Source organism: Pocillopora damicornis, chromosome 2, assembly GCF_964200805.1.
Source record: "Pocillopora damicornis chromosome 2, jaPocDami1.2, whole genome shotgun sequence".
Classification (NCBI taxonomy): Eukaryota; Metazoa; Cnidaria; class Anthozoa; order Scleractinia; family Pocilloporidae; genus Pocillopora; species Pocillopora damicornis.
In genome coordinates, this window is record NC_142671.1 from 1,430,020 (window position 1) to 1,457,487 (window position 27,468).

The 27,468-nt window shown below is 37.5% G+C and overlaps 1 protein-coding gene and 2 long non-coding RNA genes across 3 annotated transcripts; 2 read left to right on the top strand and 1 right to left on the bottom strand.

Annotated features, from left to right (window-relative positions):
• The first annotated feature begins 1,702 nt into the window (after window positions 1-1,702).
• LOC149049460 (uncharacterized) lies at window positions 1,703-9,509 on the top strand. Its single transcript, XR_016183269.1, has 3 exons — window positions 1,703-1,843; window positions 3,971-4,032; window positions 9,375-9,509. It is a non-coding gene; the product is annotated as an uncharacterized LOC149049460 (long non-coding RNA).
• LOC149049461 (uncharacterized) lies at window positions 8,244-9,458 on the bottom strand. Its single transcript, XR_016183267.1, has 2 exons — window positions 9,184-9,458; window positions 8,244-8,734 (listed from the first exon to the last, which is right to left on the bottom strand). It is a non-coding gene; the product is annotated as an uncharacterized LOC149049461 (long non-coding RNA).
• A 6,080-nt stretch (window positions 9,510-15,589) lies between the features above and the next one.
• On the top strand, window positions 15,590-27,350 carry LOC113680749 (protein sax-3). Its single transcript, XM_089197860.1, has 8 exons — window positions 15,590-15,848; window positions 22,432-22,591; window positions 22,739-23,071; window positions 24,403-24,714; window positions 24,845-25,150; window positions 25,532-25,847; window positions 26,399-26,528; window positions 26,966-27,350. Exons 2-8 carry the CDS (start codon window positions 22,471-22,473, stop codon window positions 27,122-27,124), a joined length of 1,677 nt encoding a protein of 558 aa, XP_089053986.1. The 5' UTR covers window positions 15,590-15,848; window positions 22,432-22,470; the 3' UTR covers window positions 27,125-27,350.
• The last annotated feature ends 118 nt before the right edge of the window (window positions 27,351-27,468 follow it).

Sequence of the window (27,468 nt, forward strand, 5' to 3'; positions counted from 1 at the left end):
TATCCAATTGCTTAAATTGGAAAATTTACTGCGATGATCACATTTCACTTTCATCTACAACCGCAGTACAAATATGAATTATTTCATATAAAACTTCACATCATTTCACTGCACGGGAAGATATGAACTCAATAAATTGACCTCGCTCCCAATGTGTGGCTTCATAGCTCAGTTGGTAGAGCATCGCACCGGTATCGCGGAAGTCACGGGTTCGAATCCCGTTGAAGCCCTGATTTTTTTCAGGCTTCTTCTATCCAATTGCTTAAATTGGAAAATTTACTGCGATGATCACATTTCACTTTCATCTACAACCGCAGTACAAATATGAATTATTTCATATAAAACTTCACAAAGGATCTCTTGTTGCAGCGTTGGGTCTATGAATTGTAACTTTTTCGGTTACATTCATTAAATCTGTAAACCAGAGTAGCATCAAACCATGTCTCATGTTGAAAGTGGTGAACTCTGTCGAGGGCAAATTGTCAATTTCGATTTCTCTCTCGAGGAGGTTAACCTTTGTACAACCTAGAAACCGATTGTTTTTAAGGACAGGAAGCAGCTGTAGACAGACTAAACGAATCCCCCAAGTGTTATTCTCAAGTGTTAACCCCTCACTCATCGGCTCTACGTGTGTTTGTTCTTTTCAGGAGACAGTGCTTCCGGTTTTTCAATAAACTCCTTTGATTGGTTACCTGCTTATTTCCAAAAATGCAGTGACGCGCAACTAATCAGGGGGTGTTTCGCTTTTACTCAGCCTCTTCGGGCATGCGTCTTTTAGTCCTTCCCCGCCCCCTACCCCCGCCTTTCACTGTAACTCCAAATCAAACATGGTCGGTTGAATGAACGATCACGAGCTTTTTAACGATTACTCGCCCTTACAAGACGCCCGCACTGCATCCTATGTTGCCGTGATTTCCGTCTAATATACTTGCACACTTGCTGAATTCGATCATATGAGGTCAGATGAGGACGAACAATCTTCCGCTGTTTTTATACGCGAAAAGATTCAATATAAGGCAGCACGAAGATGAGTAACATTAGCCATCGTTAGATAACTTTTTCATGTAATGGGAAATTGTCCTCAAGTATAAATCAGTCATTTTAATCAGGGCAAGAGACAAAACACCAATTCCTCTCATTACTTCCGTGAATACAGGTCAGAAAGTAAGCATTCCTTTGCAGAGATTCCTGCACATCTAATATATAAGAACATCAACAATCTGAAGGGAAAGGCACTATTTACCAGTATTTTATTTCATTACCAAGCTCAAAATGAAACACTAATTTGATAGCGTCCAAAGGACATTGTTCGACGTCACAATCCTCTCGAATAAGCTGTTAAACATGCTTAAGAATTGGGATATTTGATTGTGTTGTTTCGAGCGTGTCGTGAACTTCTACTACCTTTAGAATGAACAGAATTAAACATATAGATTTCACATTAATCTTTGATCTGCTTAAGTCTTCTTAAATTTAAAACAGACAGACGGATAGACAGACAAACAAAACAAAAGCTATATTGACCTTTTCCCTGGATTATCTTCATCTTTTACGACTCCATAATAAGCTGTTTGCAAAAAATAAAGAAAAAACGGTCCAATTCAAATGATTTTGGGAGTTTTCAAAGCTCGATAGATTTAAATTTCCGCTCGCGTTCGGATCATAGCCTGCCCGCGTTTTCACTACAATCGTGAACAAAGCAGATTGACGAACAATACGACAGAAACAGGAAATCGAATAAAATTGGGAGTAACTAATGACAAATCTGTCTGCGCTGAATATTCATTGTCTGGAATTGAGGACAAGAGTTTTACGAACCGGCCGAACTTTAGCAATCTTACAAGTAAGTCATCTGTTTCTTTATGCACATTTTCATTATCGTCAATTATCGATTTGATTTTATCACCTTTACACGTAGTCTAAAATTATCATGGCTCTACTGGTGCCTTTTTTCTTTGATGCACAATAAGTGTCTCTTAAGGGACTATAATCAATGTGAGGCCAGCATGTAGATGCTCCTGTTGCACAGATTAACTCATTTAACATCCTTTTTCACTGTAACTCAGTTAATGCTTGGTGCCGGAGCAAAAGGAACGTGACCAAAGGGTTTAAATGAAAATCGTACTGGAAGTCGTACCTCTCCATGGTTCTTCAGCAAACTTGTTTAATGAAGGTTCAATGAGTTCGTTAAGATTATATTAAATAATTTATTTAACTACTGCTTTGGCTCCTTGAATAAAGACAGAACTTTCTGGGAGGTATTACTGACGCCGCTGCTCCCACCGTGTTGTAAATGTTTCCACGCAAAAATTGATTGCCTAGATTTATTATGAATTTAATTGTGTATTGAGTGAGTTCTAATTTCGTTACAGTTAAAATACAGAGTCAACGTTATAATTAGAAGTGGCATGTAATTGGGAGCGGCATAGTTCTGCGAGCAGTGATGTACGAAATTAGGTATTTGCAGGGCGTTAAGCGCGCAGGATCTTAGCAGCGTGATGGTCAAGAAAAGCCATGTTTATCACAGGCGACCCAAGCTCCAGCTGTGAGATGATCATCTTGCGCAATAACAGTCATGGCGGAATTATAAGAGTTTATATGGGCATATTTACGACCGCCCTCAGGAATAAAAAAAATAAGTCAAGTTCTCAAAAAATACCCCACCTTACTTCCACATTGTATCATTTGTTATCTGACCGCTTACTTTGATGAAAAGAGCCCATTTTAGCGAGTTGTTCATTTCGAGGTTTTCAACGTACATAAGGGCTTTTCTTATGAACGTTGAAAACCTCAAAATGGACAACTCGCTAAAATGCGTCCTTTTCATCAAAGTAAGCGGTCAGATAACAAGCGTTACGCTGTAGAAGTAAGGTGAGGTAAATTTTTTGAGAATTTGACGTATTATTTTATTCCTTAGGGCGGCCGTAAATATTCCCGTACAAACTCTTGTAATTCCGCCATGACTGTTATTGCGCAAGATGATCATCGTCACAGCTGGAGCTTGGGCCGCCTGTGTGTTTATCAGGAAATTAGTGCCCACAATTCGTTGAAGAACGTGAGTGAATCTTGAATCCCACACGAAATTACGTATCTGGGTGTGGATTTCTTCAGCTAATAAATGTAACATTTTTGTAACCCTAGTATTAGATTGTAAAAGAGTACATAGATCGCAGAACGGAACGTGTGATGCTGAATTGTCGTCAATAAAGCCTGAATCAAGAGAAAGTACAGAGTCCAAGATTACTGAACCAGCGTGTGCGGAATTCTCAGCAACGCAAGTGGGAAATTCTGCAAAACACAGCAAACTCTGAATTGAAAATATAATCTAAAAATATAACAATAATAATAATTATTATAATAATAATAGAGATGATATTTTTGGGCTAATTTTGGACGTGACAGCGACAAAACCGGATTTTCTGCTTCTTGGTTTTGTTTGGGCAAACGATTAGTCCTGTCAAACTCTGAGCAGGACTGCAATGTAGTATTTAAATTCCTTTTATTTTATTTCATTTTATGCCTATCTTAGTATCTAGTTGTTTTTTTGTGGTTTCTGGTTCAGTTTCTACACTATGTTTTCACTGAACGTGTTTTCGATGATCTGACATGTAGCATCAGTAGTTCATGTTACCTTCAGCAACATGCAATGTTTTACTCACTTGACCATAAGATCTTATTAGCGTTCGTTTCATTGTTTTATTTGTTTTTTTGAGGATAAACTCTGTTGTCACTTGTAGCCATTTTAGTATTTAATTTGCAACTTTTTTGATGTAATGATTGGAATGTTACTTGTGTGTTACAAATAAGCACAGTTACTTGCTTCCAATTTTCATTTTTCCGTCAACAACAAGAGGGTTTCCGTAGGGTGATGGCTTTTACTCGCGTTGTGACAGCTGTCAAAATTTTTTCCGTTTACTGAATGGAAAATTAGTGAGGTAACGATTGCATTTTTTTCTCGATTACCACTTAGATCTTGGCATACGGTTTGAAGTTTTGCGGTTCAAGTTTGAAAGTATAGAGTGCTGTTTCGCGGTGAGTGATTTGCGATAAAGTTTTTTACATACTTTTAGAATCTAAAGTCACGCCTTATTTTTTTAAAAATTCTGCTTCTCGGTAGTATTTGGAATCCCTTTTAGACATTTATGTTTTGATGAATAACAACAGAGTAAAAAGATATGCGTTTTTTTCTATATTTTTGTTAAGAAATGATATATTTTTCCCTAAAAACTCCATGATTATTCCTGATATCTTTACATGTTCCCTATTGTATTGTAAACAAGGCAAGTCCGTGCACGCTTAATTTTATCAAATCTCAAATCGCTCGGAAAATGAACAAGACGTTTTTTCAGCTGCTTGCCGCAATAAGGCAGATAAAGTAAGGCAAATTTTATTTAAAACCAAATTATCGTAAGACACAGTGATGACGTGAATTGTATTTTAGAAGCAAACGGATATGGTTCCAGTTCCGCTTCAACCGCATTTTATCTGACTTTGCTTGCTTTGCTTTGCTTCCCTAAAAACTCCATTATTATTCCTGATATCTTTACATGTGCCCTATTGTATTGTAAACAAGGCAAGTCCGTGTACGCTTAACTTATCAAATCTCAAATCGCACGGAAAAATGAACAAGAGTTTTGTCAGCTGCTTGCCGCAATAAGGCAGATAAAGTAAGGCAAATTTTATTTAAAACCAAATTATCGTAAGACACAATGATGACGTGATTAGAAGCAAACGGATATGGTTCCAGTTCCGCTTCAACCACATTTTGTCTGACTTTGCTTAAACTCGTCGAAAAAAAAATTCCGCTATAGTTAGAGCGGCTTTTCAGTAGCTTATCGTTCAAGGTGTTAAGGTCAAAAGCGTAAATACTGGGTAAGTTTTCATGTCTTTTCGCTTTGTACTCTAATAACTATTGTGTTCTCTGCGAAGAAGAATTTTTGTCTTCTTCTTACGCTTGACGGTCATGTAGTTATGCAACTTTCTTCTGAAAGGATCCGCATTGAAGATGATGAAATGGTTTCGCTCCTTTATTTGAGTGGTAGCTACTCCTAGCTACTTATGCGTTGCTTTTTAAATTTTCAGATTTAGATAATCAGATTTATTTTCGACAGAGACATTTCTTCTAAATTATGACTAAAACGATTTTAATTTGTGTGATAAATCGTTGATGACACCGTAATCAAATATGCAAGATAAGGATAAACTAAGTTAAGATAAAGCTCACCGAACGATGGTAAAGGTGGGCTGGCACCACGACACACTAACCTATCCAATTAACTTTCCATATTAGAGACAGCATGAAAGGGTTAAGGTAGAGCATTAGAGAGCTCTACAATAATTCCGTCATTGTCATACAAAAGAGGTAGAGTATTTTCGGTGGTTTGATGTTTGCGAAGGGAATAATCAGAGAGTACCTTGTGCTTGATTGAGTTGTTTTAAAATTTTAGAAAAAGCAGGAAGTACAGAGACAGATCTATAGTATTAAAGATAGTAGCGATGGAACACACAAAACGGGGTAAATGTAATCAGCCAGGCCGAGGCCAGAATTGGCAAAAAAATTACAAAACTGCTAAACAATATGGCTTGGATTCAAAGGTTGGTTTGGATGGTAATCTTTTACATCACGTTTTGCTTTGAGAACCTCGTTGAGTGATTTGTATGAGAGTTTTAAGACCATTTATTGAGACAAAGACAAGTGAAAAAGCTTTCCACTTTTGTTCAAATAACCCGCTATGGTATGTAAAGCAGACACGTCATTTTTTAATTATAACCCTTCCGCCAACTTGCCACTTGAAAACGATCATTGCCTTTCATTGAATACCAACGTATCCGTTTCTGTTTCTTATCTGTCTGGGATGCTCATATTTTGAACGGTGTAGTCATTCACAAACTCACTTTGGCTATAGTTATTTATTTATTTAATTAGTTTGGTCAGTCTAATTGCGTTGCGTTCCAATACTTACTGCTTGTATGCAAATAATATTTTTGTTCGTCTTTTGGTAATTTCAAGTAATTTATCTCCGTCTGGATTTTCATTTTTAAAATTTTTTATTCATTTATCTACTAGTAGTAATCGGAGATTAGGGAAGTGCGTTCGGCATTTCAAAGGGGAAATATTGTTTTTTGGTTATTGGGATAGATGAATATGCCTATGGTATGTTGTCAAATAAAGGGTTATGGCGTATTGTGAAACCTGTATTCTCTGTATACTCTGTGTACGAAAAGGTTTTAAAGGCTAGTTATATCGTATGGTTTTTGAGGAGGCAGTCGTCGCAGCACGAAATTGTGACGTCATTCAAAATGGCGCTGAAAAGATGAACGGCCGGCCGATCGAACGAAAAAACACGGGTCAGCTTTCGTTTGCGTGCACAGGACACCTACGCGATCACAGGTAGCCCAGGAGATTAGGAAGCGTTCTTCCTTCGTCGAACGCAATTAGATATACTGCATTCCTCAAGAACTCCAACCACAAGTTTCCCGAAAAAAATTCCCGAGAAAAGCGAATTTCAAAAAAAATAATGATATATTCAACTATGAAGCAAATCTTGACGCAAATCGCAATGATGATCTCAACTTTGCTTCAAAGTACTTTGTAATAATTGAGCACGGTCACGATTATCCTCGAATATCACTTTATATATGTTCTTGCGTGAGCGATATCGCCGCGGCCGAAGTATCGGCGATACTTCGGAATAACAGAGCAATTTTATTTTGTTAACTGTTTGAGTAATGTGTCCCTTTCTTCTTTAAAGCTTCCTGACTGATGCCTGAAAAGTCATATTTGCAAGAGGGAAACATCAAATGCCCAATCTTTAAAATAATTCTGAGTTGCAAGATTCGAGAAATATTGCAATTTGCTGCAGAATGTTATTCCAAAGTACACACCTCATATTACAAAATACGTAGCTCGCATTTATGACAAAGTGCTGCGATACCTATTATGAAATACGTACGTTATTACAAAGTGCCGCAACCGTTTTTTCAAAATGTGTTGGTTATAACAAAATGCGTCGTTATTTCAACATTCCGCAAAACACTTCCGAGCTGGTTGCACCCTTTCGTGATTTCATGTCTCCTAACCTCCCTGTGCATTGAGCTTGGGCCGCCTTTTTTTGTCTGATATTGTCGCAAGCAGACCACACTATGTGTTAGTGGTAGATAATGCTTTGCATTCCTTTGGTAGCCGAATTTGGCACTTTTTGAAAAAGCTATGATCATCATTTCAGGATCGATTTTCTCGGAAAATATTGGATGGATGACACTCAAATTTGGCGAAGAGATAGAGCAACGTGTTATCGATCAACAACCGTCGCTAGTTAGGATAGATTTTCTGTAGTTTGGTGTTAATTCTGGTTTGGAGTGGAGAAGGTTGCGGCCGGCGACCGCCAAGTTGCAAGACTTGTCTCCCTTTCTTATCTCGTAAAGGCCTCTGGCCAAGGTAATTTCGTAAAAAGACGCTTCAAACCGCCCATGAAAGCTAAAAAATAACATAAACGCGTCGATTAACATTTCATCTAACTTTATCGAGAAATTCATGCCGGGATAGTGTGGTCTGCTTGTGATATTATCAGCAGTTCCTTGAATATTTTTCTTAGCAATGGTCGTTGCTGTATTAAATGCCACTTGCTCTTAAGGATTTCTTTGAGGTTTGAAATTGCTGAATAGAATTGTGTTGTAACAAAGTGCAGGATTCGGTTGCCTTTCTTTGGTCCCAGTGCGTGACACCTTGTGGAGAATGTGTACTGGTATATCTCTGTTGGTTTGAAGTGGGTCCTCATGTCGAGAACTGACTCCCTGCTGAATCTTTTACCCTCGTAAATGGTGCTGTTTACGAATATAGCTTCTGAAACAGATATTTCAGCCATGAAATGGGATTATTGGGTGGTGTTTATTTGTTTGTTCAATAAACTGGTTGACGACGTGTCTGTTTGTATGCGAGAGAGAGCTAATGACGTCGATGTAGCGTTTTCAAACGAACGGTATTGTTAGCGCCTTTATCTAGGATTTTTTTATTTCGACTTCAGCTATGAAGATATTTCCATATGCGATCGTTTGAAGAAATTTATCCATGTATGTAACGTAACAGTATAGCTTTTCTGTTAGTCCTTCCGTACGCTGAGTTTTGTGTCTCACTCATGAAGACCGCATACACACCAGGAAACAACCGCTATTTAGGCCGGCTAACTATGCGTTTAGCAAGCCTTTACCTCTCTCCTTAAAGATAGTAAATCATCATTGTCGTAGAGGCTATATTGCTTATTATTGAATATTATTGCATAAGCAATAATATTCTAAGCCTTTGTTTATTAGGTTTGCCTTAACAAATCAATGGACTAAAACAACATTTCCTGCGGAGGAAAGCGCATTAAAACTTTGGCCAATTAAAGCTCTCTATATTACGTTTCGCCTTAAATGTTACAGATCTATCGTGATCTACAATCTGGAAGTAAATTCCCCCGAGGACAAAAGGTGTTCAGCGTAGTGCCATCTTCTTGGTTAACCGATGGATAGTGAGTTAAAACGTAGGAGGTGAGATACACAACGACCAAAATATTTCCATCCCAAAAATCCAGTTGTTGTATACGACAGCTTACAGTAAAGTACTCAAATATTGATCTTCTAATTTAATGATAGGAGTGAATTTCCATTTCAGCGAAATATAGACCTTGCCATGAGCTCCAAAGGCTATCTATCCATCGGTACTAAGAGTGTTCATGGAGGAGTCCATAAAATTCTAGAAAAAAATTAATTTTCAAATCAGCACTCTTAATCTCCACGGTATCAACAAACGCTTTTCACTAATACTATAGCTTGATTTTTTTCTGTATATAAACCACACGCAACCTACAATTCCTCTATTCACTCTTATGAAGAAGTTAAAAAAAACTCTTTGACCAATTTTCATGATCAGCTCAGTTGACAAAACCAAATTATTCGGCTGCTGATCACTTTGTTTTGAAAAAGAAAAAAGACATGATTTCTACCCTTCTCGTAGGCATAGGCCTAAGAATTAATCATTACACTTGATTAGAAATGGAATTGTCGACTTGTCAGTCTATGAATTGAAGTTTAATTTTGCCAAATCTCTCATTGTTCACAATTTCAATCTTCAAACATAACTGCGATGTTATTCTCCTCTGAGGATACTTTTCAGAGTTTCGTATGATTGGTGTTGAATCTTACATGTCTCAAATAGGACGCGTCGAAAACTTTGCCTCGTCATTCGCCCGCTCGGGCGGTTTCTCTCTCCGTCCATAATGTACGCAGTGTACTCGCTGTGTTGCTAGATTAAACCACATAAATAAATGAGTAACGTATTTTAGTTGAAATACAAACTGGTGGATGAAGAAACACGGCTTTTTGTGTGCCATTAGCGCGGCTGCCCACTGCTCAGCTGAAGGTGATCACTCATCTCGAAGACATATGTGGCTTGGCATCCCATAGGAGGCAGTAGCCACAACAACTTGGTAATTTGCAAAAAGAAGCAAAACCACAAGGCACGATTCACAAACAGCTGCTATCCACCTGGTCAGTGCCTTCTTTTGTAGCTCTTAATGGTTAATTTTCAATTAAAAGGAGTTTTGGAAGGACGCACAGAACAGGATAGGTGCTCAGTAAATAGTTCGGAAACTGGTGAGTTATGAAGTATTTATGATTTCAGATACCTGAAAAGTAGGTGACGAGAGTCTTTGATGCCGCTCGACATGCGTGGTACGCTCAACAGTTCGTTCACCATGAACCATACACCAACGAAACTAAACAGGATTTTTGGCTTCCATTGTCAAATCCTTAGCTCATTTGGAGACAATTTCCGAAAGTCACGGTTACTCTTTAAACTTTTCTAATACTGGTATCAGAATGAACGCTGGGACTGGACAATCCTGTACCTCTTAATAGAAAGAAAAATTGATAGCTATTTTCTAAGGGTTTCCTCAGAAATAAACATTCAAGATACCAATCGTAGAATTTGCTCGGAGTCAATATGCAAATTTGTCGGGGTTACTAGAAAATAGTGTGCTATCACAAGTTCTCAGTAAAAAAAATGCAAAATAGTTTGACCGTTCAGAACCAAAAAACGAACGGATTTCTTGAATTTAGGAGACCCAAGCGATAGGTTCACTATGCTGGAATAATTGTTCATATGACTCCAAGGTAATAAAATCGTGTAGGGTTGTTTTGAAAATTCTGAAAGTCGAATAATTTAAAGACAAAATATTCGATTGAACAATCCCTTTAGGACATATCATTACTTAAATTGCTTATGATACGAAATCTTTTTTTCGCGTATTAATTTAGCTTATGTTCATTGAAAAATTTCCAATCAATCTTCAGCAAGCTCTACCGAGAGTTTTGATACATCGCACTTAAGTAGTAAAGAAGAAATGGAAATTGCGAGTAACGCTTCAGCCCGTCGAAGGAGAACTGAGTGTATCAAACGATGATTTCGATGAAGACTGACGAAGGCGGTTTCTCGCCTGCAGTGTTCGGGTCAAGATTAGCACAAAAAAAACTCCTGTTACTGAATGTTTAGTTCGTTGCGTTTGCCTTTTGTTTTCTGGGTCGAGATCGATGTTAAGAATGGGTAGCTATATTCATTTCTGTTGCCATAACATATTATTCCTTCGCACTAAGTGCGGCGAAGGTTCGCCTTGATCAGTGCATTAGAGTTTCATTGCTGAAGACTAATCCTCTAAGTAAACCGATAGCTAACGTTTGAAGGCAGCATCGAAAGAATCAGCAGTATCACGAGGCACAATGATTTTTCACTGAGAAGTCATCGGATAGTATCGCTGCAAGTTGCTCCTTTCTTTAAAGATGCAAAGACAGAGGATATCGTCGTCGAGCCGATCAAAGAGAAAATGATGGAGTTTATAGTCACCTGAATTAAGTTTACCTCAAAAAGGGATTTCAAAAACTTTGGTTTAAGGGTAGCATTGCTAAATGACGCATTTCGTTACTAGCAAATAACTAACATCATGGTCAGTGTTGTACACATTTATTTCGTGTGCATCGCGCAACACTTGGATTCGCGATCCATCTAATTCAATAATATTTGTGTTTCACAATTTATCTCGTTGCAGTGCTGTTATCACGATGGCATTGCGATTGTATGTATTTTTTCCTTAAAGTAAGATGAAAAATACAATTGGTAGGATTTTCATACGATAGGAAGAGCGCAAATGTTTTCATGTGGTAAGATATAGAGTGAGTACATCTCATGCGCGTGAAATAAATGGAGAATAATAAATGGCGCGTTGGAATGGAATTTCTCTTCGAGTGTCTGACACGATAGCTCACGAATGAGCGCGGTGAACGAGTGTGATGTCGAACTGAACACGAGAAGAGAAATTCTATATGTACAAGCAACCATGCATTATTTTGTTTGACGTATAAACACAAATAACCTGTCACTGACAAGAAAAGCCGACTTTATAAAAGAATGAAAATAAAAGGATCGACAATCCCTAAATAAATATTTTAAAGTGCGTTGGCGCTAATTTTCTAGAAGAAAAAATTCGTCGAATCACTACAAAAACAAACAATTGGCGCGATATTCAATGTAAAAAATTCTCGGTTATTGACTTTGTCCTTACCGACAGAAGAAATCTTTCAGGTACGCAGCCAAAAGCGGCCTGTGGCAAATTTTCCGGTTGACGATTTTCGTTCGTTTTTCGCGAGAAATGCCATTACCAAAGTCATTAGATACGTAACTTTTCGTTTTTGCTTTCGTATTTTGATTTTCTTGCTTTCCTATGAAAGTTTTAACGTCGCTGTATATAAGCGGTAGGGATTTTTCAGTGTTTTAGCGCCCATAATCCGAGAAAATTTCGACAAACAACTCTGATGGATTGAGAATGGTGAAGGCCTTGCCTTCATCCGTCAACTTGACCGAGAGGCGCAACAGCTGATTGGCTATACTAAATGTGGATTGTTACGGCTGTTATCAGGGCTAGAAATCCTTGTATAACACTGTAGTTTATGTGATAAACAACAAGAAGAAGCTCGATATTCTACGCTTGCGAAAAGTCAGCCGGGACGTAGCGTAAGGCCGACGACTTTAAAGAGTAAAACTTCTCGATAGCATGAACAATAATATTCTAAGCCTTTCTTTCTTAGCTGTGCCTTGATAAGTTTATGGGCTGAAATAAGCCTTGGGTTAACGTCAACTGTGACCAACCAAAGCTCTCTAAATTACGTTTCGTCTAAAATGTTCGAGATCTATAATCTGGAAGTAAATGTTCCGAGAACGATAGGCATTCAGCGCGATGCCTTCGTAGCGATCAACCTATGAATAGTATGTTGAAACAAAGCAAGATACCTTACGACCAAAATATTTTCATCCTACAAATTGCACACGACGGTATCTTACGAAGAACGCAAATGTTGATCTTCTAACTTACTGATAAGAGTGAATTTCCGGCGGCCAAATATAGACAATGCATTAGGTTCAAAAGGCTATCGACTCATCGGTATTAAGCGTGTATATGTGGGAATCCGCAAAATTCTAGAACAAAAATTTATCTTTTAAAGCGGCACTGTAAATCCCCGCTGGTCTAAACAAGTTGGCCTTCATCCTTGCTATTGTGAGACCCGAGGCATATCGCCAAGGGAATTTGTGGGGAGTGTTGTCGCGTACTCTGGAAATTCTGATCGGGTCTTTGAAGAAGATACTTATCGGAAGCCGTGCTGTAAGTTTCTCTCCTATGTGGTATGGATATTTGATTAATTCTAACACAAGATAGGGCTGTCACGTCTACACAACTAATATGTCTCTTTAGATGATTGTTAGAGGGTTTCGTGCACGGTAAAATGAGACTCGGAGGCCAACTCTTTTTTCAGTTTTTATCTAAAGCCTTACTTAAAAGCTAACTTCAGGCACTATTCTTAACATGAGATTGATAGTATTGAAAATTTCGGGTGACCCAAAATAATGTAGAATAGTTGATAAACTCTCTAAATACTGAGGTCCTTTAGGAAAAATAACAAGAATTATTAAATGTTGCAACTGTCGACAGATTCTCCATACTTACGTTCAGTAGTTCCTGAACTAGCTCTTTACGGTGGCCAATTTACATTATCAGGTTAGTTGATAAAACTAAATTATCTTGTTATAAACCCCCACCATCGCAGCACCACAGTTTCTTTAGAAACTTATCCCTTTATTTATCATTCTATAACTAGCTATTTTGCACATGATGTTTGCTATCATGACTCGAAGTTATTTCTCAGAAAAATTTGAAATGACAGATAATGTTGATAATAATGTTGTGAAACATTTAGTTACTTCAGTTAGTTAGTTAGTCAGTTCAGTAAGTTTTAATCTTCCATTTATATTTTGAATGCAGTTACTGTGGCAATTCGAATTCCGAAGTTATTTAGGTTTGAAGCTGTCATAATGAACTTCCGAATTGTGACTACCTCGCCTAACTCCTAAGTAGATGAGCTTAGTACGTATGTCTAATGACCTTGCTTTAGGCCCAGTGTTCTATCGACAAATGTTTAATCTCCCAAGGTCAGCCAGCTATCATGCCCACCTATATCTAACAAATAGAGAAGCCTTGACTATACTCTATTCTGTTGTAAAGCACTCAGAAGACGGCTAGAGAACGAAAAAAGTGTGGGGAGGAACATTCGACTACGTCTCATGTTTCTGTCCACTTTTTGAGTGCTCTAACCACTTCCCAAGTGCTTTACAGCAGAACAGAGCACACTCAAGGCTTCTCTTTTTGTTTTATACTAAAAAAATCCGTTAAACTCCCAACGCATTACTTTCAAACAAACCCTAGTTCCAAAGCGAAAAACATTGTCGTCAGCATGCTCTATACCGACTCTCTTAAAGCACGCTACAATGAGCTAATCAGAAAACTTGTTAAAATGGCTCAAATAATCTGATTGGTTGAACAAGACTTTTAAGTCTTTATTCTTTTATTCTTTATTCTTTTAAGTCTTTTTAAGTCTGATATTTTTAACATTTTTGACAGCTGTCAAAAATGTTAAAAATATCATTTAAAATCTATAAAAAGAATTAAGCTGACAGACAGCATCCATGAATAAACGTAAATCGTTCAGTTTTTAACAATCACGAGGTCTAAAAATAAACAATACAACAAATACACAATTTTCTTCTTTTTTTGTGGTTTACCCTCACAGAACCATGTAGAGTGCATTAGTTTGAATTTCCAAATGTTTCCTGTTTTTGTGAACTCCGGCTAAATTGTGGCTCATAAAAACACGCAAGTTTTTTACATGACAATTAGAAAACAAACTGCTCAAGGCTTGCGTTTTATGAAGGAACGGCAGCCGAATACACAGGAAAATGAAGATTGCTCTGGATGACAAGGCCTTAAAATTCGGCTGCTGTGACTGATGTGGCCTTCGACTCAACGTATGGGAAAGGATATCAGAGAAAGCTCTTAGTTGCTCACTGGAAGGGCGTCCGATATAACTTCTGAGGCTTCATTCTCTGCGATGACCGGAGTTCGCCATGATGAGCTAGCCGCGATGGACCTTAGCATGATCGCAGTCGCTCTAACACCTTCATGATTTGTATTAATTTTAACGGTCATGCCATTTTGGTTATAATTTTCATCATTCCTGTTTTGTTGTGTTTGGTTTTTGAACACGAAACCATACATACTGTGCGAATGTTAGTTGTGTTTGATTTTTATCGCCGTAAGAAAGCTTGCAATCCAACTGAGCGTGAAAACCTTTAAAACTTGGACAGTCCATCTCGTTTTCTTTGAGGATTGATTTTCAGTGCTCACGTTATAATAACGTCAATTACGGCGTCTTGCATGTTGATAAATCTTTGCTTGGTTCTTCGGTTCCTGCTCGCCGGCTCGCTTTTTCCGAAATTTCTCTTTCAATTTACGAAAGAAAGGCAGAGAGAAGTCTGGTAAATGGTCGGACGTAGAACAAATTTGCAGATGGCGTGACAGCTTTAGCTCAGCTTCGTGGTTTGTTCTCTGACAGAGCACGCTCTTTCAACCGATGACACCAAAAGTGAATATATAAGCATGTCCTTTAAAGCTTACTCACAAGAGAGAAATCGAAACTAGCAGAATGTAGACAGTGTGCAGAAGTGTAGAGACAGAATTCCGTAGTTGAAGTTAGTGTTTAGCAGTACATGAAAAGTCTGTGAGAAGTATTCTGTGAGAATCAAAGTGTGAGAGCCGACGAGATTCACCAGAGTTACACAGAATGATAACTAGTCCTGACATTTGATAGGGTAATAACATCAATTGATTAAGATACATTGATTTAGTAATAAATTCGATATTGAAAGAATAGAGAGGAGTGAATCATGTGAAATCACTTTAATGCTAATTTTCCTTCGATGATTCTGCGTCACCTTCTTTGAGAAAAAACCTAAAAATATTATTTAAAATCTATGAAAAGAATTAGGTTGACAGACCGTTCAGTCTTTAACGATCATGAGGTCTAATCTCAACACAATTTTCTTCTTTTTTTGTGGTTTACCATCACAGAACTTTGTATGGTGCATTAATTTGCATTTCCATGCGACAGAAATAAAAATAAGAATAATAATAACAAGCAAGTGATCTATGAATACGCCCGCGCTGTGAGTGGAGTGAAATGATTGTCATTGATTGTCTTCACAACTTGTTATGAATTGGAATTATTGTACCATCCCCTTTCTTAAAGTAGGTTTCATGTGGGTGCATATTTCCGGAGAACCTCGTCGTTCAATGTAGTATAGACTGGAACTTTCTTCCACCCTCGAACTTTGTTATCGTGACGTCATGATAGTATATAAAACTTGATCAGTAACAATTAGTTGAGTACATATTTGGATATTATCCTGAGAACTTAAGCCGCAAATATTGGTAAGTAAATTCATTGTATCCTGTTACGTTTTTAAGTACGTCGAATCAGTTCTCTTTTTGTGATTTATTTTTAGTTGACCTTTGCTTTATATAGAACATAAGTGAATAATGTCAATGAGTGCGACGGGTGCTTATCATAAATGCCCGTTGTGGCACTCGTTTATTTTATAAAACTCAACTCAAATTGAGTATATCCAAATCAATCACAACCTCTGTAGCTTCAGAATGACACCCTTTTTATTTTGTAAACTATGCATACTTATGTACGTGAAAAAAGAATTCTCTTGAATATTATTGTATCACCTACATTAAGAAAACAGAGAAATCCAACTGAAAAGTCTATCGACTTCAATGATGCTCATTCGGTCGTTTCGTTTTGGTCGTTAAGTTCGTTTCATTACGATCGTCTCGCTTTGGTCGTTTTGGTGGTTTCGCGTGTTTCGTTTTGGTGGTTTCGGTTGTTTCGTTTTGGTGGTTTCGGTTGTTTCGTTTTGCTGTTCAGGTTTCAGTGCATGCTGTGATCGGTCATACATGTCCAATACGCTCAAACCGTTACAATTCGGTCGTTGACGAATCGACACACTGTTAACACACCGGAAGTGTGGTAAGCGGAGGGTGGTAAGCAATGTGTGAAAATGAATAGCATGGTATAACAAAAGACGAATCGTGCGTTAACATACCGGAAGTCGAGGGGCGTGAGCAATGATATGAAAATGAGTAGCATGAAAAGAGAAAATGACAACATGAACCTTCCACGTTCTTAATGCGTGAAACGGCCGGACGTACATTGTCAGGATATCCTAAATATTAAAATGAACCTTCTTCCTTCCTGAAGCGTTAAACAGGGCGTACAAAAAAAAGGCTACTTTAAAATTTGTTGATTCTCAGATTTCCTAAATTTAGAAGACAGACAAACACCCAGTAAGTGATTAGCACGCAGACATAAATCTTCGTTTTTCCCCTTTATAGCTGTCGAGTGCGTTACGAGCTGAAGTAAGTATGTTGTCATGACAAACATCACCAGCAGCTCAGACACCATGGGGGCCAATTTACATGAAAAACTCAATTATTAAAACCAAATTATCTTTTTATACTCTCCCACCGTCTCAGCACCACAGTTTCTTTAGAAATTTACCCCTTTTATTTGGAATAATAAGCGGAATTATGTTAGGGATAGTTGCTTCTTAATTGCGTAGTTACCTCATTACGTATAATTTCACAACGGTAATTTAAAAAAAAAATGATAACAAGATTTGATCATTGTTTTTCGCTTTTTGACCATCGATTTATAAAGCACGCAGATAGATTGGAGAGCACGAAAGATGCGAAAGAGTTGCTCGAGACTCAGCCATGAGCTTCTGTATAACTTCTTAAACTTTCCTAGTAAATGTATTTCGATGAGTGCTCAGCTATTGTTTCATAACGTCTTAAACACAGCTGTTTGGATGATGATTTTTCATAACTCAGATTTTTGAGAAATATTTGTCAAAATATTTGCATAGCAACTAATCTATGAAGGAACAGAAAAAATATCCTTGAGGATCAGACCTAAGTCAATATGAATATATTCGGTTTTACCAGATAAAAACATGGTAATCAGAAACTCTATCAAAAAGCAAGGCATAAAATTACAAAGACTGAAATATTTCGAGATAAGGGCTTTATTCAAAGAAAAACTAAATTTTTTCTATCTATAAGTGAGAAACGTCATAATTGTTTGTGTGAAGCAAACCCACGCAAGCGAGTCACTATCATCCGCTTTAATTGTTGTTTAGTAAAATTTACGGCCAAAATTTTGAAGTTTACTGGGTTTAACCAGAACCTCCTGTTGAGCAATACTTTAAGGACAAACCGATTTTCAAAAATGACATTTACCGTTCCAAAGAATAGCCCGAAAGTGGCGAAGCCTCATTCGAAGTTTCTAGTGCCAGTCTGACTCGTATCGATTTTATGAATTGAAGTATGATAAGATCGAGATAATAATTTTTACTTTTAAGGCATGAATGTCTGTCCCTCTTTTCAAATCGAGTATCGTTTACCGTATTCAATTTTCATTTTGAGCTTTTAACAGCCGGGAAGGAACGGAAAACCATCTTGAAAATTACAAAAATCGCGGCCAAACTGAACTAGAACTTTGCAAGCAAAAACGGAAAAATATTTTTCTCAAGGCACATTTCGAATAATCGTGAAAATAGATTCATAGTTACCGTGCGTGCGTTTGTCGGACACAGGTAAAACAAAAGAGTGTCGTCAGGGGCATAGCAAGCCTACGGCAAAATTAGAGAGGAAAGACGCACGTTTACGTAATTGAATTTTATTACATCAATGTATCCGTAAGAACATGAGATTAAACTTCATGACAGGGTAATTATCTTAATTAATAAAATTCTGCGGCGTCCTACGTTCCGAAATTATTTATTTTCCAACGAATTCATTGAATACAAATCAAAATACGCAACACTTGCGTGCCAAGGACGATTTATGCTTTGAGAAATTCGGGGGCAAGAAGGAAGTCTTAAATCACGTAGCGGTGTGTTATAAAAGTGCCATTTGTGAAGGGAAGTCACTTTAAATTAGCGAGAACGCTCGCACGCCAATCCGCCAGCATTCAGCAACCGTTCTGCTCCTGTACTCTTTGAGCACGTCATCACAAAGTAAGATTTCATTAGTTTGCTGTTTGTTATTAATCATGGTGAGGTAAACTTTGCGGATAGAAGAGGGGATGGCAAAATTATACCTACCCAAGGTTCTACCTCCGGTCAAATTAACGCACGCACTATAGATTAGAAATCATTATTTATCAAACAAGAGGTTTTCAACTTTTCTGATTGACGTTTTGAGATTAAAGGCGCTCGAAAAGAATTAGCGATTACTCCAGTGGCCGCTTACTCCAGAAATTTGGCTGCTTAATAAATCTTATTAAGCTTTAAGGCAAAATTTCGTTCTACTAAAATTTTATCTTATTAATGTTAGCTCATTTAATGGAGTAGATTCTGAATACGAATCTCCTGGTTCCATCGATTGTTACAGATGGAAGCGCCGAGATATTTTGCCATGCTTTATATCACCGGAAATTAAAGATACACACGAAAAAGATGAACAAAAATTTGAACTTCTTCGCATTAACCAACATTAAAAGTTGAACGTGGCAGCGTTTAAATGGCGACAGTCCATAACAAATCACTTGATTTGAATAAACTTTGGGCGATCTACTCCTGAAACTGATTTGGAAAAAAAATTAAATGATGGAAGAAAAATTTTGATTCGAAAAGAATAGAATCTGTCTAGAGAATAACACCGAAGTAGAGCGGATAAGGAAAAAGGAGGGTTGAAAATAATCCCTGACGATCGTAAAGGTCACTCAATCGAATAAAGGTTAATTCAGGCAATCTGACTCCGCTAAATCATTTTTTTTTTCAATTAAATAGGAACACGAAGGAAGTTATTACCAATAAAATGTTGCTGCCGTTCTCTTACGAGAAATTATGATCTCATCGTCATAAATACACCCATCAATTTTCAGCATGCTCTTAAAGTAGTGAACGGTCTAATATAATTCTTTATTTAATTTTATGTTACGTCGGAGACTTACAAATGTCTTCCAAACCTTTCTGCTAACCATAGTTGAAGAAATTCACTCTAAAAAGCACTTTGAATTATATTTTGCAAAATTTGATCAGCCAAGTAGAACCATATCCGTCTTAAAATGCAAAAAAAAAAAAAAAAAAGTTACATGATTATTATGAATTCAACAGTGATCTATTTCCTCTTCATGCAATAAGACGTTTCATATATTGAAACCTAAAATTATGCTAAAAATAATTTTTCAAAACCGGTTCTCCTTTAGTTTTGAAAATCTCATCCAAATATTTAGCCAAGACTTAAAAGCAGGAAGTGGTTAGAATTTCACAACATGAGTCACGTGTATTTTAATTAAAATTGCAAAATTTAACTATTTGAGTCTTGGCCTTGAGTGCCTGGTTCAATTAAACATGCAGAAAATGACTTTGACCATGTTCATGCCCCAGCATTGATAATATTGATATCCCTTAACACCTTTTATAAACCTTGTGCGTTGGCTAAAAAGTAATCGGTGTCCCTAAGGAGAAGAAAAAGGTCTTTACTCCAGAGTTTTCAAACGGAGGAAGTCTTAAATTTAAAACTCTTTTACGCCCGCTCCAATATAAACTACCACTTAGATAAGAATATTAAAAGATTAAAAAAAAAGAAATTTAAAAAAACGCCCAGATAAAATTGATCACGTAGCTGTGAGATTTAAAAACGATTCGTAACAAACGTGTAGTTACCTTTAGTAAGATAACCAGTCTGCCCGCCTGCGATAGCTTCCACTAGGAATTTTTTTGGCTGCTTTGTCATCTTTTTGTAGCTGTCACCAAGGTATGACTTCAGTTTGCTCTTTTTTAAACTCTTGACTTCTTACGAGTTTAACTTTTTGTTTGTGCCTCGGATGGCGTTTGCATATCCCCCATACACTTTCGTATATTCGTCAGAAAGGAAACACAAACAGTGCATATTGTCTTTGCAGATAGACGATCAAAAAACAAATCCGATTGCCAGAGGCCTTTTTTTTCAAAATATTAATAAAGAGTTTATCGAGTTTATCGAGTTTTCGAAAATAGCCGAAAGCGCCCTATTACATATTTCAAAATCGGAATATACAGAGAGAGAGGAAGTCTGTATAAAGGGTGTTACCCAACCAAAATGAATTTATAAAACTGATGTGGGCTATTATTTCGAGCGGTAAAAAATGCATCACCATCGCTTTATTGCATTTACAGTTCATTTAACTGTAAACTAATTTAGTATAAGGTTAATGGCCGCGTAAACAAGGGAAGTTACAGATCCAGCCGCTATCTAGTAAGGTATAATTTCGTGCAAATCAATTTTTTGAGAAAACAACGACAACAACAATGTAAAAAAAAAAAGAGGTACCAGTGAAAGTTATAGAAGATAAAGAGCGAGAGACATAATTTTGTAAAAGAAGTAGTGGGTTAGGGCCTTTCTGTTCCAGCGAAAAGTTGTTTATTTAGAAAAATTTTCATCATCGCCATTTTACAAGTGCAAATAGTTTGTCGCGACTTGACAAAGTTTGGCTGAAGCTGACAAATCTTCTAACACACCGCCGACAAAATTTGTCCTGAGTAAAAACTTGACAAAATCGAACAAATCAAGAAAACTGTGATCAAGTTGTCGAAAATTTGTCGTAAAAGCTACGACAAGCTTGTAATTGAATTGAAATCAGTGTACTAGAGAGGCAAAAATTGTGCTTTGTTGCAAAACTCGGGGATTCTAAAATCCTTTGGCAAACTATGCTGGCCGGTCTTGCGAACAGATTAGGAGCTGACGGAATTTGAAGAAAGAAAGAGAGAAAATTTTCGAACGATTACAACATCCCTTTTAAGTAAAAGGACAGCATTTTACTCGGGCAAAGTCTTGTTTTCTTTGAATAGTTTTTACGCTTTCAGTGATCGCGGAAAGAAAAACAAAAATGTGCATATGTAATTAGGTAAAAACCAAATTTTCAAAATTTTGAAAATTTCTCCCGTGAAATACAACAATGTGACCTTTAAATTTTTTCCCGTATTTACATTCATCTAAGGAAATGTTATGGCAAAATTAAAAAAAAAAGATTTTTTGTGAGGTTCATCGATTCTCGCAAAAGAATAAAAACAGCTTAAAATCTCTCGATTCTCGATATTCTCAGAAATACGCTCCTAAGTATCTAGAGGTTTCATCCTACTGCATGCTCCCTCCGTAGGAGTTCACATCTCACTTCATCTTGTTCACGTTATCAGATAGAATAATTTCGCCACGAAAATTGACAACATTGTCCAAATTTCCAAAATCAGGACCCTCCTAGTTAAGGTCTATACCTAAAAAACTTTGGAATTTTGACAAGCATGAAACCTTGAGAAATATTAAGCCATAACAAATCAAAACAGCTTACTCAAGGTGTTAATAACACTTGGTTCTTAGGGGTAACATCTTTCCAAAAAGATTTCGTTTCACTCCTTCGCTTTCTGCTTGCTTGAGAGTTTGGATGCTACTGATAGATCAGCCTGCAATGCAGACGTCTTATTAGTGCGAGTTAACGTTAAGAAACCCACAATCGTTTATTCGACGGACCATATTTCATTTAGAGTTGGAGTGAACGGCAGGGGGAGGGTGCGTTCATTGCCCCAGCCTACCCCTACCCCTCTCCTTCCTTTTGACCGTCGCTCACACCCTTGGTACAAATTTGTTTCTCTTTCCAGGACAACACTGCTTTAAAAATCATAACCGGATGGCTGCTATGATTTTCACCAAGATAATACAGAGCACTCGCCCGCCAAAATTACGCCTGCTCTGCAGGCTAATGATAGATATCTCTGTGTAACAGAGTAAAAACAGAATAATTGAAAAGTTGTTTTTCTAAGTAGTTTTTCAAATTCCTTTCGAAACACCTTAAAATAAATGTAGAGAAGAATTTGCCTAGAGTGTCAGCTCCTACCCACTCAAATAAATCTTTTTCCACTCCGATTTTCATCTTTTTTTTTTTTTCGATGGGTCATCCCATTTGCAGGCTGCAGGAAACATCAGAACACAGAGTTTTTAACATTTCATGATGATGCGCGACTCTTGGTTTAGAAAAGTGGCAAAGTGCCTATTACTTTTGACCCTTACGGGCGTTTTATGGAGTCTTCCATTTGTCAGGAGCGAAACGTGTAATCCCAACTTAAACAGTAAGTAGTGAAACATCCTGATATGAAAAGCATTTCTATCTTTTTTAAACTTTATTCTTTTTTTTAATCTTTTTCCCATCGTTAGATAAGCTATAGATGGAATTTTCTTTTTTTGTTTTTAATCTACGAGTATTCTCTCTTGCACAGTCAGACCCGTTGTCGACATCTCTGCTAGTCCAGAAAACAGCAGATTACCCATTGGTGCCTCCATTACCCTGACTTGTACAGCGGAGCCCAGAACGATAGATGCAGGATATCTGGACAGATGGGTCAATTATATTGAGTGGTATGATCCACAGGATAACAAAGTTGGAGCTAAGTGCCAGCAGCCTTCAAACATGCGTGAATACAAACGTAAATTAAGCTGCCCATTAGTGCTTAAAAATCTGACAGCTGAAAAATTTGGCCGCTACACCTGCCAATCTGGCAATGGTTACATAAAACACTGCACAAGGAAATCATTTGAAATAGTGATTCAAGGTAAGCAAACCAGGCTTATCATACCCCTAATAAACAATTCTATGAGCGCGCGTTGGATATGAGATGATAGATGGCCAACGAGGCCCGTTGGACTGAGTTGGTTATAATCATCTCATATCCAACAAGCGCGAGGGGAATAATTGCTTTATTGAAAACGCCCCAGAATATTTATATTCTATTATATGTTTTGGTGTGTAGTATCGCTGAGTATTTTTACTAGTTGTAACGTATTTTGACGAGCCTGTAAGGTGAGTCAAAATACAAACTACGAGAAAAATGCTCAGCGATACTACATACCAAAACGTATTATAGGTTATTTATCATCCAACTCATTTTTCCAAGTCTTTCTGCTCGTTTCTCATAAGACGATTATCCAATGATCCAGTTTTAAATAAATTTAAATAGATATCATATGTTGTTTAATGCGTGGATGGATGCCGAGATGCTATGCGATTGACCTGTCCTAATGCATATTATGTTACTTGGTACGGTCGAACCTGTATTAAACGGCCACTCACTGGGAATAGTTGACCTCTTAATACAGGTTCCACAGATAAGAGGTATTATAAAAAAACAAAACAAACAAACATAAACCAAAACAGCACATACACATCATCACTAACGCCACTTTTATAACTGACCACTTTATGCACATAATCTCGCCAAAAAATACTTTTTACTGCAACGATTGGGAGAGAAGGATGCATAAAAAGATGTCTGAAGGATTGTTCTTATTTTTTTTTTTATTCGAGTGGTTTTGGGCTATAAGTGGCCGTTCAAAACAGGTGGAGGGCAATACCGAGAGGCCGTTGGGACTTACTAAAGGTCGACTGCGACCGCTAAGTTGAGGCAACCGCTTAATACAGGTGCAAATTACAGTGATTAAGGGGAGACGAATTCGGGACTTAGACAACTGACAAACACTAATGCAATCGACTGCTCAATACAGGGTGATCGCTGAATACGGTGCCGCTGAGTACAGGTTCGATTGTATAAGGAACTGATTCTTAGAAAAACGATGAGATTCAGTAGCAAAAAAAAAAACCATACATATTCTTCGCAAGATGAGTGAAGAATTATTTTGTGAAACAAAATAAACGAATGATAACTATAACAATGAAAAATAAGGGGCTAACACTCTGTCAAGGGAGGGATGACTTGAAATAGTTCCTTCTGAATACCTTCTGAATGTAATTCATCTTCTTGTGTGACACAAAAGTGTGATAATGAAAATGTCTTCTTCTTCCACCGACATTTTCTTAATACAATTTAATTAGCTTCATACCAGTAATAACAGGAGATATTTACTGCAATGTACCTTTTCCCTACAGGCCATGGGCCAGAGTTACTAGGAGTTCCCCGGAACCAAAGCGCCGATGTAGGGGCCAATGTAACTTTCAGCTGCACTGCCACAGGTCTTCCTGCGCCAAGCATCTCATGGATCAAAAACAATGATTCATTTGCTTTACAATCCAACCCAAGGGTGACATTCAATAACAATCCACTGGACGGCAAAACCATGCAAAGCCAGTTGTTTATCACAGGAGTGAAGAAAGAAGATTTTGGCGAATATCAATGTGAGGCAAAAAACAATGGTGGTCAAAATTTGTCATTGCCAGCTTTCTTAACCTCGAAAGGTCCAGGTGAGACGTGCATATGCATCGGGGTTTTTTTTTCCTTTTAATTTTTAAATTGAAAACTTAGACTATTTCATCCTTATCTTTACCTCATAGCACCACTTGTGTCCAACTAAATATTTCGATTAATTTGCAGGTGCCCAAATACCTGAGATTGTTGAGGGTCCAAAGAACCAAAGTGTCTCGATTGGTTCCAATGCTATTTTCAACTGCACTGCTAAGGGTTTTCCGAGGCCAAGCATCCATTGGATAAAGGACAATACTTCATATCCTATACAGTCCAACCCCAGAGCAAGTGTCATTCAGGACGACAACAACATTCGAAGCCGGCTCTTAATAACAGGAGTACAGAAGGACGATTATGGAAAATATCAGTGCATTGCCAAAAACAGCGCTGGTGGAAAAGAATCAGGAGTGGTTTTCTTAATTCAAAGGAACTTTGGTCAGATTGATATACTTCATGAATGTTGAGACTTGTTTTAGGCCTAATTTCAGTTATGTGTGTAGATACTCAGAAAAAAAGAAAAAAGAAAACAAAAAAGAACTATTCAAAAAATTAATCTCTATGAGAAGGGCATTATTTCTCAAATAAAGCAACTAAATTTGGCTCATTCTTAAGCGCTTATTGCTTCTGAATTCTCTTAGAAACAAGAATTATGATTACTTCTCAGGTTGCTGTAACAAAACTTGAGTAAATTCAAAAGGAGCAGTATGACATTTAACCCTCTTCCTTTAATTACCTTCGCAAATCACCTATCAACATAATATTCATTTCTTCTTACCTTTGCAATAATGTTTGTACATTTTTCTTTTATAATTACAGAAATGCCGGAGATAGTTGAAGATCCAAAAAGCCAAACCTATTCGATTGGTTCCAACCATTTTTTCAGCTGCACCGCCACTGGTCTTCCCAGGCCAAACATAATATGGATCAAGAACAATGATCCAAATGTTACGAAAACCAATCCAAGGTTGGAAATCGTTTCATTTTTAAATGACACAAAATTCCACAGCGTGCTGCTGATAAAAGAGGCGACGGAGGAGGATGCAGGCACATATCAATGCTTTGCAAAGAACAGCGCAGGAGAGAAGAAGTCAAATGTGGCTACTTTACATATAAAAGAAGGCAAGTTATCGCAATCAAAGGAAAAATTCATAGTCTCCCCTCAAAAAATATTTATCGAAGTCACCAAAATTGAAATGCAGGTCTTATAATTGAAACGCATAAATTTGCATTCAAATTCTTTTACTACGGTTCAGTGCGATTGAGTCAGCTGTAAGAATACAGGCCGCGATTATGATTGGTAGATGGACTACCTTAATTTTCACGATTTCGTTGTATTGTCAGAGGACAGTTGGTTGAAATTAGATACTCGCAATCGAATAATCCATCACCCAAGTTTCAAGCTGGGTATTTCCCAAAATATAGGAAGCTGTTTTAAGAGCTTTTCAGTTAGTATTTGTAAAAAACGGTAATGGTTACGTGTTAGAAGACTGGAATTACCAGCTCTTGTTTCAGTGATTTGAATACATTTTGGTTTTCTCGGAAATTGCAGTGGATGTAATTAATTGGTCGCAGACCGAATTGAACTCCACACGGCCCTGACAAAATTTAAATCACTACGATAGAGGTTGTTGGCTATTTAGTTTCAAAACTTTGTTAATTTTTCTCTCTCACATTAAATCTGACAGCAAGACTGCAAGAAACCTCAACTCTTCAGATTTCGATCCCGGTGACTGTATCTTTTATTGCGGCAACTGTGCTTATCAATGGTGTTTTGGGGCTTTGGTGGTACATACGTTGTAAACGTGATACAAAGGTAATGCTTCTTTTTTCCTTTTTTGAGTGGATAAGTGCAAACGGAGGCTTTTGAAATCGTCGAAGTATCTTTGAGTTTCTTTGAGGTCTTTGCAGTTCTTTTGAATGGACTTGAAAGCATTACGGTAGCCAGAATACATTTCCCCTTGAAACGATTACCTCAAATTCAGAAAATTATCTCTTTTCCATTACTCATTCGCTTCTTTGAACTTTGAAAACTACTGGAAAGTGTTCTTGGGCGTTAAAATTGGGTTAATTTGCCAACAGTGGCTTAACTGTTAAAATACAAATGATTATGATATCAGTCACGCTAGGCCAGAGGCCAGAAGTAGGTTTCGAGGAAGATAGACATGAAGAAAATAAACAAACAATACATAGGTACATCTCGAGTTCCTCATCAGTAATTTTTCCATTTTTTTTTTATTTTGGAAACGGCAGCCGTTGGGACGAAGGAAAGTGGCAAAGGTCCACATGAGCAATGGCAAATGCGCAACAGTCTTAATTGCTCAGGAAGCTGAAGAAGCCCCGTCGCTTGAAGACAAGTTGGAGGAAGGGCTGCTGCAGTATCCAAAGAACAACGGTTTGCACGACATGTGATCCTTATGAACCGGGTAAAGAGGTTTCTTTGGGCTTTTGACATAATCCCGGTTTTCTTTGCAGCCCACATTAAATAATCGCATAGAATGCTAGAAGTAAACACTTGAAACGAACCCGGACAGGACTACCTACAATGTTCTCTTTGGGTTATTTTCTCCTTTTTATTGTTATTATGATGTTTTTTTTAGTTAGCATCAGCTCCAATAAAGTCAAATTTGTGGCCGAAGCATCACCTCCAGTACTTACTTAATAGTAAGAGCTACCTCACCCAAAAGAAAATAGAATCAACACAAGGGATACACCTCAATAAAGGATATCACCATCAATACTATAAGTTGTTTAAA